Source organism: Pinus tabuliformis, chromosome 9 (assembly GCF_031772625.1).
Source record: "Pinus tabuliformis cultivar Carrire ecotype Pingquan chromosome 9, CPIR1, whole genome shotgun sequence".
Classification (NCBI taxonomy): domain Eukaryota; kingdom Viridiplantae; phylum Streptophyta; class Pinopsida; order Pinales; family Pinaceae; genus Pinus; species Pinus tabuliformis.
The window spans coordinates 1,968,600,717-1,968,617,783 of record NC_142307.1 but is presented as its reverse complement, the minus strand read 5'-3'; the positions used below and the strand labels follow the sequence as shown (position 1 = coordinate 1,968,617,783).

Genomic DNA, 17,067 nt, shown 5'->3' with positions numbered 1-17,067 from the left:
TACTGATGAGCAACTTGGCAAACTTGAACCTAGAGCAGATGAAGGCATTCTTCTTGGTTATTCTCCACACAGCAAAGCATATAAGTGCTACAATAAAAGACATGGAAGAATTGTTGACAGCATTGATGTAGTGGTTGATGAAAAAGGATACATTCCTAGGCAAGTAAATCATGAAAATATCGAAGAAGATGAAGATTACCCTCAAAGACAGAATGATGAAGAAGAAGAACCTCAAGAAGCACCAGAGGAATAGATAAGGGTAGAAGAGAAGACTCCATCTAGGTATGTTCAGAAGAATCATCCAGAATCTCAGAATTTGGGGCAAAAAGAAGCAGGTGTACAAACAAGAAGAACAATTGTAGAAGCTTCAAGCTATTTGGCATTACTCTCATCCCCTGAACCACAAAATGTAAAAGAGGCATGCAAAGATGAATGTTGGGTCAAAGCAATGGATGAAGAACTTGAGCAGATCGAAAAGAACAACACTTGGGAGTTGGTTCCTAGACCAAAGGATAAGAATGTTATAGGGACAAAATGGGTCTTCAAAAATAAGTTGAATGAAAATGGGGAAATAATTAGAAACAAGGCCAGACTTGTTTGTAAAGGGTATGCGCAGCAAGAAGGAATAGATTTTGAAGAAAATTTTGCTCCTGTTGCAAGACTTGAGGCCATCCGAATGTTCCTTGCTCTCTCAAGCTTTCAAAAGTTCAAAGTATTTCAAATGGACGTGAAATCAGCCTTTGTGAATGGAGACTTAGAAGAAGAAGTATACGTTGAGCAGCCAGATGGTTTCATTCTTGGAAATGATCCAAATCTTGTATGCAGATTGAAAAAGGCTCTCTATGGTCTTAAACAAGCTCCAAGGGCTTGGTACTATCGTTTGGACAAATATCTTCATCAACAAGGTTTTTCAAAAGGATCAGCAGATATCAATCTTTATATAAAAATTGAAAATGACAAATTGCTAATACTTGTGTATGTAGATGACATTATCTTTGGCAACAATGAAGAATCTATGAGTCAAAGCTTTGCCTTGGTGATGCAGAAAGAATTCGAAATGTCCTTGCTTGGAGAATTGGCATATTTTCTTGGTTTGCAAATCCAACAAAATGAAGGAGGGATCTTCTTGTCTCAAACCAAGTATCTCAAGCAGATTTTGAAGAAATATGGTATGGAAGAAGCAAAACCAGTATGTACACCCATGGTCACAGGATGTAACCTCAGTGCAAATGATGAATCAACAACAGTGCATAAACCAACTTACAAATCTATGAGTGGAAGTCTACTTTATTTGACAGGTACCCGACCAGACATCATGCATGCAGTGGGAATAGTTGGAAGATTTCAGGCAAATCCAAAGGAAACTCATCTTCAGGCAGTGAAGAGAATCTTCAAATATCTTCAAGGGACTCAAAACTATGGCTTATGGTATCCTAAAGATACAGATCTCACACTTCATGCTTATACAGATTCAGATTGGGCCGGAAGCGTGGATGACAGGAAGAGCACAAGTGGTGGTGCATTCTTTATGGGTTCCCGATTAGTATCTTGGTTCAACAAGAAACAAAGTTCAATTGCTTTGTCTACAGCTGAAGCGGAATATGTGGCTGCTGCATCTTGCTGCACTCAACTCCTTTGGATGATGCAGACCTTGCAAGATTTTCAAATCACTTGTACACCACCTATCTCCATCTTATGTGATAATACAAGTGCAATCAGCATTTCAAAGAACCCAGTCATGCATTCAAAGACCAAGCACATACCAATCAAATATCACTTTCTCCGAGAACAAGTGCTTGAACAAAAGGTCAAGTTGGAGTATGTTCCTTCTAAGGAACAAGTTGCTGATATACTCACCAAACCATTGCCCAGGGAGACCTTTGAATACCTCAGGCAAAAGCTGGGGGTTGTTGATGCATCATCTTGTTGTTGACTCTCTTCTGATTGTTGGTTGTACGCAAGGTTCATCTGGGGTATATGCGTACATTTGCTGAGTTGCGGATTGGTCAAAGATCGAATGGCACAAGTTCAGGGGGAGCATATAATGCGTTGTTGGCATTAGGAGGAAGGACAGAAGGAATATTGCTGCAATATGTCTCTATCTCTTTCATGGTCATTTATGGTGATTATCAGATGCTGCTGCTATCAGTTATTGACCTTGCTTATAGTCAGGGGGAGCATGAACAACACACTTCAGTAGAGCAGAGACTTCAGCATGTACTCAGAGGAAGCATGGACAGAGTGGCACACCTTGGCATATACAAAGGGGGAGCTCTTTCAGAGATGTCAGCAGATACTCAGGGGGAGTATGGGCAGCAGTATGTTTCTCTAGGAAAGAGATTATCTTGGTTTGCCCTTTGCCCTTGATGTCAAAGGGGGAGAGTGATTGGTTGTTGTTGACATCAAGTCCAAAGGGGGAGATTGTTGGCATTATGATACATATGTTGTACTTGATGGCAACCCACTCATCTCAGATGATAAATTATAGTGTAGAAAAGTTCACGCACTTTTATGCAGAGAAAAGTTTATTTCATGTAGAGAAAAGTTCATGCACTTTTATGCAGAGAAAATTTTATTTCATGTAGAGAAAAGTTCATGCACTTTTATGCAGAGAAAAGTTTATTTCATGTAGAGAAAAGTTCACGCACTTTTATGCAGAGAAAAGTTTATTTCATGTAGAGAAAAGTTCACGCACTTTCATGCAGAGAAAAGTTCCTTTCATGAAGAGAAAAGTTCACGCACTTTCATGGTTGGCTCATGGTATTAGTCTGACAGTTTTTGATGCTATGGTTTTGGTTCGTGGTATTGCACCCAAAAGTGTTGATCTCACGCACTTTCATGGTTGGTTCATGGTATTAGTCCGACAGTTTTTGATCCTATGGTTTTGGTCCGTGGTATTGCATCCAAAAGTGTTGATCCCAAGTATTGGGTCCGTGGTATTGTGTTATTACGGTTTTGGACCGTGGTATTGTGAAAGGCCTAAGACTATATAAGAGGAAGAAGATCATTTGGCAAAGCATCATCGAATGAATTGAATATCTAATAAGTGCTAGATCTGAAATATTTGTGATTGGGTTATGGTGCAGATCTGGATCAGAATGAAGGAGGAACCTTAGCGCATAAAGAAGGATAAGTTCTATTGATGGGTCATAATCTTTATGCTTGAATAATAGTATCTTTGTATGATTTTGATCTGTTATATGAGGCACATGCTTGATCTATAAATCTGACAATCTGGGTTAATTAGTGTCTGAATATTTGAAAGAAGGAATTATCCTTTATAGATTTGCACACAGGTTTCAGGTTGTTGAAGTAGCGTATATATTTAAATTATGATCTAGCCGCCTCTGTCTATTGCTGCAGTATTCTGGGTTCAGAATTTGGTGTGTGGTTACTGTTACTGTGTTCTGGGTACAACTGTCAGAGAAGTGCTTACTTGATTCAGTGCTAATTGAGAAAAGGAGATTGTTTGATGCAGATATACTTGATGATTAATTGATGTTCATGGATCCAGTCTGAAAATTTATGAAAAGTGGTCCTTGAAAGAAAAAAAGTAGGGGGTTGTAACTCCCTTCCAGGAGAGAGAGTTGTAGCTCTCTGCAGGTTGCAGCCTGCGTACTGGTAAAGGACTGCACCAGTACAAAATCATTGTAAAAGGAGTTTCTAATTGAAAGAATATAGAGACATATTGCAGCAGGTGGTTTTCACCCACATTGGGTTTCCACCTTATATCTGGTGTTCTTTGGTGTGACTATCTGTTTTTCTTGTTCATGCTCATTATTTTATGGTACTAACATACAATAATTCAAGGTATAAATGTATTGAAAAAGAATTAGATAATACTGATTCACCCCCCCTCTCAGTATTATTTCCAACATTTGGGTCTCCACAAGAGCTTTGAACTCTTTAAACCGCTTAAAGACCTCACTCTTGGTGTTCAAGAAATAAATCCATGTCTTCCTGGAGTGGTCATCAATAAATAAAACATAGTACTCATAGCCACTCAAGGATACATGAGACATCCGACCACTCACATCGGTATGAATCAAGTCAAGGATCCTGGTCACTCTGTTGTCACTGCTGGGAAAAGGGGATCTGACAAACTTCCCCATAGCACATCCTCTACATACATCAAGGTGATCAGAACTGAAATCTGGCACACCAGTGGTGATCTCCCGCAATGTACTCAAGGCCCCATGATACATATGCCCCATCCTGCGGTACCAAATCTCATACAACTCTGAACTGCTAGATCTATTGTCGATCCTGTCTCGGGTGCTACTACTCAATGCCATCAGGGGTCGGAATGAGAACTTGTACACCTTGGCATGGCACACACCAATCTCTCTAGTTGAAGAAGTTGGAGTTCCCCTAGGATATATAAGCACCTGCCCTCTCTTGAACAACACATCATACCCTCTATCCTCAAGTGTTGAGATGAATATCAGGTTCTTCTTCATTCCAGGCACATAGAACATCTTACACTTTCAAGGGAGGATTGGGTCCCCTATCAAATGTCAATGTCCCCACACCGACTGCTCTAAAAATGTTGTCATCACCAAGTACTACCTCCATATCAGTATCACCCTCTGAAAGCTCTGAGAAGTACTCTCTGACTCCTGTCATGTGGCGGGAAGTGCCACTCTCAACATACCAAATGCTAGAAGATGCTCTGCTAGTAGCGGGGAAGGCACACTCCCTCTGAACCTGTATGGCAGGTGATCCTGCACTAGTGGCCTCACAAGCTATGAACCCAAACTCTCGATCAAATCTCTCTTAGAAGCTCTCTATCTCTGCAGAAGCTGCCATGGGATTGTCTTTCCCTTTTTTGTTCTTCTTCTCCGGACACACAACAACATAGTGTCCCAACTTTTGTCAATTCCAACATTTGACTTTGGAATAGTCCTTCTCCTTGTTCTACTGCTTGCCTTTACCAATGCTTTTGCCTCCACTATTGGAAGCTTGCTTCTCTGCTCTGCCCTTCTTGCCTCTTGCAAACAATGCCACATTGTCATCCTCCTCCACTTGTTTGGCTGCCCCAAGATGGTTCTTTCTTATCTCATTTTTGCATGCAATCATCCCATAAACTCTCCCAATCGGGAAGGTTTTCCCGTGCAACAATGCCATCCACAAAATTCTCCCAAGTCTTGGGAAGACCATTCAAAACAATTCTCACCAACTTAGTGGGTGCAATGATCTCACCTACGGCTGCCAACTCATCTCTCACTGAAGTGATCTTTGTGAGGTATGTTGTAGCACTGTTAGTCTTAGCCATTTTAATGGCCTTCAGTTTCTCCTTTAGGACCATTTTTCAGTTTTCATTTGAGCTTTGGTAAACACTGGTCAAAGTTGTCCACATCATGTGCATAAGTCTTTCCTCTCACATGAGGAATGACATGGTCTTTGATTCCTTCCAGAATCAATCTTTTTGCTTTAACATTCTTTCTGTTGAACTCTACCAACTATACAGGGTCAACATGTGTTGCTACTGGGTTCTGTGTGGTATTTACCATAATACCCAAGACTTCTGCTTCCTCAAAGATGCTCTGGATTCTCTCCTTCCATGCATTGTAGTTGTTCTGCCCATCAAACCTGTCTTCAACTCTCAAACCCAAAGACATGTTTCACTGTCCTATCAAATTGAATTTTTCAAATCTACGGTAAAGGTTTCTATTTTCTGTGTAAAAATCAACTTGCTGTAATTTTCAATTTGTTGTCACAAACTGCACTTTTCAGCCAACCAAGCTCTGATACCATGAAGAAATTTCAAACCCCAGTTTGGTTATCAGTTTTCCTTATCACTTCATGCATTTAGTTTTAAATCTAAGCATGATAAAAATTCTAAAATCTGGAAATGATAATATTTTTCTGAAAACACAAATTTAGATACTTCACAACTGTTGAAATTGCCGAAATAAAACACAATAAAATTATGACAGCCACACACACAAAATAACACAGTGATTTTTTGTCAATGTGACCCTGGAAAAACCCCCTACAACTCTTGGGGAAAACCAGTTTGAGAGCTCTTCTTTATTTCTGAAAATGCTTTTATAGAAACACTGAAATACACAGTGAAAATTCCAGCAACCACAAATTACAACTTATCTCGATTTCCGTGCTTGAACTCCACCTCGAAAATCGTGTCAATCAACAAACACCAAAACAATTTTTTTTTTTACAGTAATAAAACAACATTAAATGTTGTACGACCAGCCTCGAAAAATGTACCCAAAACTTGTTGTCCCTCTTCCTCGATTTTTGTCTTTCTCCTGTTGTACGATTTTTCCTTGGGATGCGTGCCAATAAATGTTTCTGCCCAGATTTGCTGAAATGTCTTCTTGCTGCTCTCCTTCACTTTTTCAATACTCAGAAATTTTCTCCTTGCTCTCTCTTCTCTCTCTCAAATGCTCATGAAAGAATGAATTAATATTTTCCTCCTCTTCTCCTTTTATTCTCTAAATGACCTTTTGGAATACCTTACGATCTAATGGTTGAGATTCATTTAAATCTAAGGATGAAAATAAATATGCATTTAATTCACTTTTTATTTTTTAATTCACCCACTTAATAAAGACCCACTTAGCATTTTATTTCCATGGTCACTTTTCACTTTCTAATTCTTCATTCACTTTAATAAAGTCACTTTTAAATTAGAATGTAACTTTACCACTTATAAAGTCACTTTTAAATTAAATTAACTTAACCACTTATAAAGTCACTTTAGGAGAAAAGTAAAAAATAAATTTGGACTCTTTTCCCTAGGCCAAACATCAAAGCCTAAGGGAACCACTTGTCCTCTACTACCCAAATTTTAACAACTTCATCAAAAACAGTTTAAAAAGGTGTTATGTGATTGTAGTACATTTCCATAGAGGATCGGGTGGTAGATATTCCCACTAAGCCTCTAGTGAAAGGGAAGTTTGTTAAATATTGAGATAAGTTGGGGAATAGTGGAGAATCCCTACATTGCCAAGAGGGAGTGTTGAAGCTCGTGATAGCTTCGAAAGGTCTTCTACATAAGCTCAGTGTTTTGGCATGTAGGAGATGATTTACTACCCCTCTACGTATTTATGTCTTCTTCCTCTAGTCTAACTTAAGAAAAGTACAATAATTAAAGTCAATTAATTATTGTGGACTATTTAGTCATTTTCTAAATATAAATAATGAAATTATTTAAGTGACTTTGAAATCATTTCAGCGATCAATCTCTTAAATCTTCTAGAAGGGAGATTAGTGTTATGGATTTGGGCTTAATGAAGATTATAAATGAAATCCAACAGGGGAGGTGAAGATATAGACAGAGAATAGAGACAACTACAACATTATTGGAAAAGCAATTTTTCTCGAGGAAGCAAATTCTTTGGAGTGGCTCAGTTTGATTGAGCAGAATGAAGGAGAATACATGGATAATTTCAAGAGTGTTTCCAAGAGGCCAATTTGCTAGAGATTTGAGAACCTGAATTGTTGAAGCAGGGAGGTGTTGATGTTGCCATGGAGATCAATTTGTCAGGGTTGATTTGCGAGTGTGTAGAGGTTGAGTGAGGGCAAGGCGAAGGGGCTAATTTACTAGTGAGAGGTGGGTCGATTTTCTCCAAGTCATATTTCTTCAATGTCTAAATTCTAGTAGGCCGAATTCCCTTGGCTCGAATTATTCTATTGGCGCCAAGTTTTAGATTTCAATCACTGATTTTTTGTTTGTAAATTCTCAATGGGTCGAAACCCTGATTTTCTGAGATTAACAGATGAAAGAGAATTGTTGTGGGTGTTTATTTGTTGTAATGTGTGATTGAACTCTTTGTTTCATTTCTACTGCGTATTTAATTTTTCTATAGTTAAAAATACCAATGATTTTCTTTTTCAAGGATTCAAAATTTATTTGGTAGAATAAACAAGTTGCTGAAAATAAAAATTGTTGTCAGAAAACAAATTTCGACTAGTATTAGGAAATTTAACATCCAATCACATCACAATAGATTTATTTGTCTTATCCTATGTAATTTTGAATTCTTAAGAAAGGGAAGAAGAAAGGCAAAGTTAAAGCCAACGTTTATAATTTAATTGATTTCACCATGCCACCTATAACACATTGAAGAAAAAACAAATTGGACCATATAAATTAACAAAAAAGCTAGGACCAAATGGATACATGGTTACTCCGAATGAATTATCTCGATTACGTTTCAGAGGGAAATGTGATTAAAAAAAAAAGACCAATTTACACGAGTTAAAGACATAATCAACCACACAAAAATAGAGCTATCAAAGAAAGAAGCGTACATATTGATGGGGAGGACCAAGTGGTGTAGTTGAATAAATATTGAAATATTGATTTCCTAAAGGCACTTGTAACATGCTGAAGGAAAATTACAAATTGGACCTTGTCAGATTAACAAAGAAACTAAGACAATGAATACGATATCATTGATTAACAATGCCTTTTAAACCATTCAATTAACTGTTAAATAACTGTTAGTAGGCAGAAGAGTAGGATTGTACCAAGTTCAAAAAAAAAAACAAATTGGACCTTGTAGATAAACAAAGAAACTGAGAAAATAAATATATCATTGATTAACAATCCATTTCTAACCATTCAATTAATTGCTTGTGGGCAGATGACTCGATTTGTAACAAGTTGAAGAAAAAAACAAAATAGACCTTGTAGATAAACAAAGAAACTTAGATAAAATGAACATATCATTGATTAGCAATCCCTTTTAAACCATTCAATTAATTGTTCGCAGACAGATGAGTAGAAAGAATACTACGTAAGTTCAACATATTAATAGAGAGAATATAATAGATAGATGCCATTGCATCTAATGAAACAACCGAATAACACAAACAGGACTATGGAAGTCATAAAAGTTTTGAGTTCCCTCCAAAGAACGTATATACGTAGTCTCACGAGCTTCCAGGGTTATTCCACTTTGAGTAGCATATTCAAGTGCCATTTCAATATCAACCTGATAAGATACAAGTTTGAAATGTAATAGTCATTTATTTAATGATTTTTTTAATATTGAAGGAACGACTATTAAAAAACAATGCAATAAGAGAGTGTATAACATTTATAGTCAATACCTGTTCAACATGCTGGGCGAGCTTGTCTCTCAAGGTTGTTTCTGTAATCTCACGGGATGATACTCCGTTGAGTATTTCTTCATATACATCCCCATATCTTGGCTTTTTCGGTGTCCTAAGTTGTACGATATCTTTTAGCACGTCATATATAGCACGTGAAGCATCAGGTATGTACCTACAGCATCCAACAAAGCAACAATGTTGTTATAAACCTGTGAAAGATTTCCACGCAAAAATAACAAAACTATCTGAATGGAAACTATATTGGGAATTTGTATTATCTGTCATCTTTCCATGGATACGTATTTTGTATTTTCGTTATACATGCATTCTACCACAATTACTTGAAGATATATGTATTCTTCTCTTATGTGGTACAGTATTGATGTTCAACCTCTTCATCTTCTATATGCTGTTTGATGAAATGACAATGTACATCAATGTGTAACACTCATGAGAGACTGAATTTTTGCTAATTTTAGAACACCTTGATTGTCGCAAAAAATAAATGTCAAGCATTAAATCTTCAAGTATTCTTCTAAGCTAAACTACGTCACATGCTCCCATTGTTTCCCCGTATTCTGCATTGGTTGAGGAAAGAGAAACAACATAATGTTTCTTGCTAACCCATGAAATCCCACCTGTTCCAAGACTGAACATGTAACCAGTGGTTGATTTCTGATCATCCACTAACCTTGCCTAATCAGAATCTGTATAACCAGTAAACTGAGGTGCATCAGTTTTACCATATAATAATAAAAAAATGATCATACCTTTAACATATCTCAAAATCCTTTTCACTGATGTCCAATGTTCTACTCCGGGATTTGTCATGAACCTAGATATGTAACGGACAGCAAAACTAAGATATGGCCTAGTAGTTGTAAGATAGATCAAACTTCCTAACAATTCCCTGAAAATTGACTTATTTCCTGATTTTTAGTTGACTTTGGCTGAACGTTTCAGCCCTTTCTCCATAGGTGTCAATGAGTTTTACAATCAATGATCATGTATTTGTCTAATAGACGTTTTGCATGTTTAGTTTGTGAAGCAATAACATATTTGTTAGATTGCAAAACTTCTACACCTAAGTAATAATGTAGGAACCTAAATCTGTCATGTCAAAAACAGACCATAATTCAGATTTTACTTTCATAATTGCTCTGACCTCACTACCTATGATAATGTTATCTACAGATATCACCAATATGGGTACATCACCATCCTCACTTTTGACATCTAATTTTTTCATCAAGTTATCATATTCAACTTGCATAGCTTTCTCCCATTCCAGTCATCTTTTGGCTTCTTTATAATTTTGATGTTCAAAAAAGTGCAAAATGTCAGCAAGTAAAGCATAATTGCAAGAATCAGCCTTTTTATCTTTGTTTTGCAACAACCATCCTTCCTCCCATGGTTCAGGAATCTCATCCAAACAAACATCATCAAATGTCTGATAGAATCACTTGGAACATCTCTTTACTTCTTCAGTCTATATATCAACACTGATCTCATTTTGATTGGACTGATCTCAGCACTAATATGATGTTGGTTTGGACTAATTTTCGCACCACATTACTACCAGAGTTTTTCCCTACCTTATGTTTTTATGGTTGGCTGACATATTCAAAGAATTGTATTTTCAACAATATCGCAACCCATTACAAGAAATTTCAGACCTGGTTTATGATTTGAATTACTTGAAAATAAACTGCCATGCTCATTGAGTACAACATCTTGACAAAAAATACATTTGTCAGCATTATATCAATCAGTTAATAGGCCTTATGAGGGTCACCACACCTTGTAAACATTAATTTTGACTCCAACATGCAACAGTTCTCATCAAGAATCCATACATAAACAATTTAACTGAAAATATTGACATGACTTACTTGAGGCTTCTTTCCAGACCAAGCCTCCTCTAGAATCATAGTTGGAACTAGCTTTGTAGGATTTATTTAGCAAATATACAACAGTATGAACTACCTTTGCCCAATATTTGTTAGGAATGGGCTTGTTCTATAACATGCACCTGCCCATCTCATCTTGTGTAGGAAAATGATACTGTCTTCATTGGTCCACATATATCTACATGCTATGTCACACGGTTCAAGTTCGAATTCGAGTTCGACAACGATTAAGTTCGATTCGAATTCGAATTTTCCAATCAGGTTCGAATGAGGTTCGACATTAGGTTCAACTATACATATTTTTCAATATATATATATATATATGACAAAATAATAAAAAATTCAAAATCGATCCATAAACACATGAACACAAATTCTTATTAGTAAACATACATGAATAATGTAATCATTCCAACATCTAGTTAAATGTAAACATACACAATAGTAGTTTGCAAAAAGAAATGACATAATTTTCAGTTGCTTGTTAAAATGTTTTTTACATCATATAAATATGTTTAGCATTTTGACAGGCTGTATATACTGTTCAGCAATTTCACAGGCTGTGATTTATTTTGTATATATGTCTGTTCTTCTTGTTTGCATGCTATTTAGATGGCATATAGACTCATATCTTATAACAATGTATTTCTAATTTGGTCTTTAGCCAGGGTAACTAGGCAGACTTACCATGAGCCATTTCTCTTAATTAAGTTATCACTATTTAAATATCCTATGCAAAGGGGGCATGTAACTGAAAATATTTCATCCCAAGCCAAGCCCTATATGTCATTGGTGGGTATACAAATCTCTAGATGTCATTGGTGGGTTATACCAAGCCTTTTGATGGAACTTTGTCAGTTTTTGTTTCATATAAATCCTTTTAATGGAAGTGAGGGAACCCCTAAGTGGCAAATTCTAAGCAAATATGTTTTGAGGGGATTGGAATCTTGTTGCCCACTGAACCCACCACCCCCCTTGACAATCATAATTGTTTTGGAAGTGAATAGGTGAATCCCCAATGATTACAATTTGTTGTTTGATGATGAAATTGAGATTCTAAAAGCTGTAGCCAGTACCTTTGTAATAAGATTTGTTGAGCTGGCTCTACGTTTAACCATACTAATCTTGTTTCATAACCTTCAAACGTGTCTAGCTTTTAATTTAATAATAATAGGCTGCTAATATAAATCTTGGAAACAAGTTTTGCCCAATTTTAGGTTAATTTTTCAGTTTGTCTTTAATCTTAATGTTGTTCTGCAACTGTCAAAATTATTTTGTGCCATATAAATGTTAGCACATGGAGTTGTGATTTAACTTTTATATGTCATAGATTTCATTAGCTGTCTATTTTTAAATTTAGTAAAAGGATGCCTAGTGTTTTATGTTAGAATAATAGACCGAGTAACCATTTTTTTTGGTCAATTTCAAATTTAAGTGTGTCCAAAATCAAATAAAGAATGTTTTTGTAATCTCCTAACCGCATCTAAGATCACCTTAAAGATCTTTTAATGGAACAATAACTTTGCATTGAGGTCCATATGGCTCATTTACTAACACAATAAACCCATTTTTTCTTATGATACCCTGATTCCATTCTCATCTGTCATGCCAGCACTTCAATTTCCTTTTGGAATCTTGAATAACTACCATAATAGTTTAGAGCATGCGATATTGGAATCTAGGAAAACTGTCACACCCAGGCTTGATATTTTTTGGTCACTCCTGAGACTAGCCTACTGTATTCTTAGTTACAGTTACCATATTCAGTCAGCGGTTTCACAAAATATATGCAACTATTAAAATAATTTTCTGCTGTACTTGCTGCCACAACTGGATTATTTGAGATACTTGACCAATGAAAACTATAAATAGATAACGGCCCCATCACATGCAGGCTTGGGATTCAATGATCACAACTACCTGTCTATCATATTTTTGGTTATGACAATGACTTTCCCTTCTCTATTTCATAAAATAGATGGAACCTTCAAAATATTTTCTTGCCATAACTCACTCAGAACTCACTCGACACTTGCAAGCTATGCTAAATCCTTAACGCAGTGTTGTTTATGAAGGATTTTTTTGGCGGGAAGATTGTCGAAAACCAACTGCCAAACCTAATTCGAACCTCAACAAAAAAAAATCGAATTCGATTAAATTCGGCTTAAGGTTCGCTTTCAGGTTCGAGTTCAAATGGGGTTCGAGTTCGAACAGGTTCGGCTTTCAGGTTCGACTTTCAGGTTCGGTGAACCTGAACGAATTTCAAAATTTTTTGAGGTTCGCCGAATTTCGAACCTGAAGGTTTAAGTTTGCCGAACCCTGTGACATAGTCTACATGAACTAATTCAAGAAGTACTTTGACTTTCCAAACCTTCATCAAACAGCATGTTGCTTTCTTGGGAAAAATACGCCACAAACAATATCTTGCTTTTCAAAAGTATCTAGGGTTGAGAAATCTAGGGCAGATGGATTAGATGTGATTTCTCTTTACTTTGATAACTTCTTTGTGATGTTCTTTTGCTTTAAGATGATGCACTTATAATTTGCTTCTTCTTCTCTTGATTATTATAGTGTTCTTTGTTGAAGGAAATGTAACTAGGTTAGGTCTTCATAAATGTACTTTTGATATTTGTTTTTATTCAAAAAAAAGAAATATTATTTTTATAATATATGTCAATGAGTTTCTTGCTCATTGAAATAGGTCTAGCACTATTTAAAGTGCTATAAGTGAGTCAAATGGTCAAAAGAAAAAGTTGAAGACCTTAAGGGCATGTTACACCTTGTATAAATATGTATTAAGGTAAAAAGAATACCTCCAAGCAAAGTTAAGTCTCCTCCTATGATAAGGCACCATCAAGAAGCTCCTTCAAGCATGCAACACCACCTAAAAAACCATCCAAAGTCCACTCTTCAAGTCGGCCGGCAAACAGTTGACTAGTCAGCCTTCTAGTCAGCCTAAATGGAGGGACAGTCCTCTATTTATAGAGGCTGTCCACTCCAATCCAACGCATTGATTCAGCTCTGAAATCCGCAAAGGAAAGAAGGAGAAGAGGAACAAAGGAAGCCGAAGAAAAGGGATCTACAAGAGCAGCGAAGGTAGGGGACTGTTTCTAGGGCTAGAAACAATCACACTTGCGAGAAGAAGAAGGAGAAATCTGCGGATATGACAACGGGGACAAGCAGTCAACATTCTTGTGTTGTTTGGGTTTGAAATTAAGGTCTACAAGGCCTACATCCAAGAGCGAAGAAGAGACCCTCACAAATGAAGGAAGAAGGAATAAGGCCGAGGAAGATGAGGTCTGTTTCTAGGGCTAGAAACAGTCACACGCGTGGAAAAAAAAAGAGGACAAGTCTGCAGCTGGTGAACAGTCCATGTCACATCATTATTTGGGTGAGAAATCAAACCTACAAGAACTCCCAAGCCTAGTGAAGGAGCCTATCTCTCTAGCACAGGTGGAAAGGAGGTGGAAGGACCCTAGGACGAAGTGCCAGGGGACAAAGTGCCAGAAAGAGGAAGCTTATGTGTCAGGGAACAAAGTGCAGAAAGGAGAGGACTTTACTTGTGCTTGGAGGATATTCTAAGTTAGGGTTCTAGGGTTTGGCGTTGATCAATAGAAGCTTCAATAAGAGAAACCTACTAAAGAGTTTTCCTCTCAAGAGAAGAGAGGTTTTTGCCTTGGCAGAGAGCCAACATCTTGTGTTCTTGTTTTATGTTTTGGTAGCAGTTTGATGAAGTACACACATATGCATTAATAAGAAGAAGAAGAAGATTAAGCTAACAAGAAAAGTAAAAAGACTCCACAAATTGTTATCAAGTAATGAAGAATCACACTACACTACTTTGCCCTAGATTCTTCAACATGGTATCAGAGCTAAGGTGACACATCAAGGAAAGGGCAACTCAAGAACACTCATCAAGGAGAAGCATTTACAAAGTTGAAGCATCAAGCCTAGAAGTCTCAATCACTTCAAGGACAAGAAGGGTCTACAATCCATCATTCATCAAGGAGGTCTACAAAGCTAGAAGAAGAGCCTTACATAAAGGCACCTACAAAGAAGAGCAGATTGAAGCAGGACCTACATCAAGCTACAAGTCTTCAAGCAAATCTCATCATCAAGCAAGTCCACTTGGAGAAGGCAACTTGAAGAACATCAAGATCCAAGGAAGGCAAGCCATCAAGTCTCCAAAGAGGAAGCAAATCCACTACATCTCAAAATCTATCAAGTAAGTACATGTCCCCTTCTGAATATACATCAATGTCTTTTTGCAAGGAAAGCAATAAATTGGTAGGTACCAATAACTTTCTTGCATGGAAGAAGAGGATTGATCTACTTCTCAAGGAGAATGAACTCCTAGAACATGTCAAAGGGAATATCACTATCCCTGCTAAGGAACAAACTCAAGCCTTAGCCAAGTACAATAAGGATGAGACAAGAGCTCAAAGGATTCTGATAGAATCAATCAAAGACTCTCATTCCCTATGTCTCCAAGTTTGAGACATCAAAAGAAATTTATGATAAGCTAGTAGAGCTATTCTCAGTATCCACAACCGAAGAAGTAATATCTCTAAGGAATGAATTATACAAGATGAAGATAACAAAGGAAGGAATAGCTCCCTACTTCATGAAAATATCTGAAATGAGATATCAACTTCAAGAGCTTGGGGAAGTCATGTCTGACAGAGAGATGACAACTGTAGTACTCAATGCTCTACCTGAGGAGTGGGGAAACTTCACATCAAGCATATATGCCAAGAAGGAAGCAACCACTCTCAGTGAAATGTGGTCTCTATGCAGAACAAAGGAAACCAAACTTAAGGCAAAGGAAGATGTGGGATCAAAGGAGCAAGCATTTGCTACCATGGCCAAGAGAAAGGGTAAATTTGGCAAGTTTGGTCCACGAAGAAAAAACAACAAAGACATGTCCAAAATCCAATGTTTTGGATGTCAAGAATATGGACACTACAAAAGGAATTGTCCTAAGCTTAAGAAGGACAACAACAACAAAAGAAAGAGGGAAGAAGCTCACATAACTCAAGAGGTGAAAGAAGAAGGAAAGAAGCAAAAGAAGGAAGATCCTCCAGATCTCTACTATGACTAGGTCAAACTCTTTACTTCTAGACTTCTTTCAAAGTTTTGAGTAGTATAGGAGCATGTAGGAATAGAATAAAATTGCATGGCTATAAACTTCCTCTAGAATCTAGAAGCATGATATACAGAGTTCTAGATATTCATGAAGATGTAGCATTTATGATAAGAACAAAAATACATAGTAGAAATATCTTCTAGAATATAGCTCAAGATATTCATGTAGAAGAAGCATACCTAGTATAGGACCTCATCCACGATGAAAGGAAAAATTGATCATGATTAAGAATCTTAGAAGACCTCCATCATCAAAAGAAAAGAAACATTTGCAAAGCAAGGATCTTTAAGATCCTATGATGGAATCTTCAAAAGAAGGTTCATGGACCAAAGCAGATGTCTCATTGGGAATCCCATTCATGGGATTCAAGAAAAAGGATGATATGCAGGCAAGCTAAGATGAAGCAAGAAGGGCCACACCAAAGGATGATCAAAGGAGAATCAAGATGAGGTATGTATGCATCAAAGATTAAGTCATGTTATCATTTGTATATTATTGAGTCATGGGTATAGTTCTATAACATGATCAAGCATGAAAGAATCTCTTTCACCAAGAACATGCTCAAAGGCATGTACCACAATGCAATGAAGGTCAACAAAACAATATGCTCACATAAGGAGTATAAAATTGCTGACTAAGAAGCAAGAAGAAATGCTGACAAATCCAGGAAGCAAGCAATGAAGGAATGCTCTCACGCGAAGCATAAGATGGTTGACCTATCTATCTAATAAGAAGCAAATGAAGAAAGAAACCAAGCATGTGGAAGAACACTATGATCACCAAGAATTACTATCTGACAAGATACTTTGAAGATATCTCCCGAAAGAAGGCAAGACAACTCTGATGTAGATAACTGATTCCACTTTACAAAGATGTCGTGATGAAGACGCATCCAACAAAAGAAAAAGCAATGTTAAAGCAATA

At 36.9% G+C, this 17,067-nt stretch overlaps 1 protein-coding gene across 1 annotated transcript in view; it reads right to left on the bottom strand.

Annotated features, from left to right (window-relative positions):
- Nucleotides 1-8,679: 8,679 nt before the first annotated feature.
- TOP6B (topoisomerase 6 subunit B) overlaps nt 8,680-17,067 on the bottom strand; it is a 257,080-nt gene continuing 248,692 nt past the window's right edge. The window contains exons 18-19 of the mRNA XM_089438736.1: nt 9,085-9,259; nt 8,680-8,966 (exon numbers count right to left, since the gene is read on the bottom strand). Coding sequence (XP_089294862.1) covers nt 8,820-8,966; nt 9,085-9,259 — 322 coding nt within the window. The 3' untranslated portion in view covers nt 8,680-8,819. The remainder of the gene's footprint in view (nt 8,967-9,084; nt 9,260-17,067) is intronic.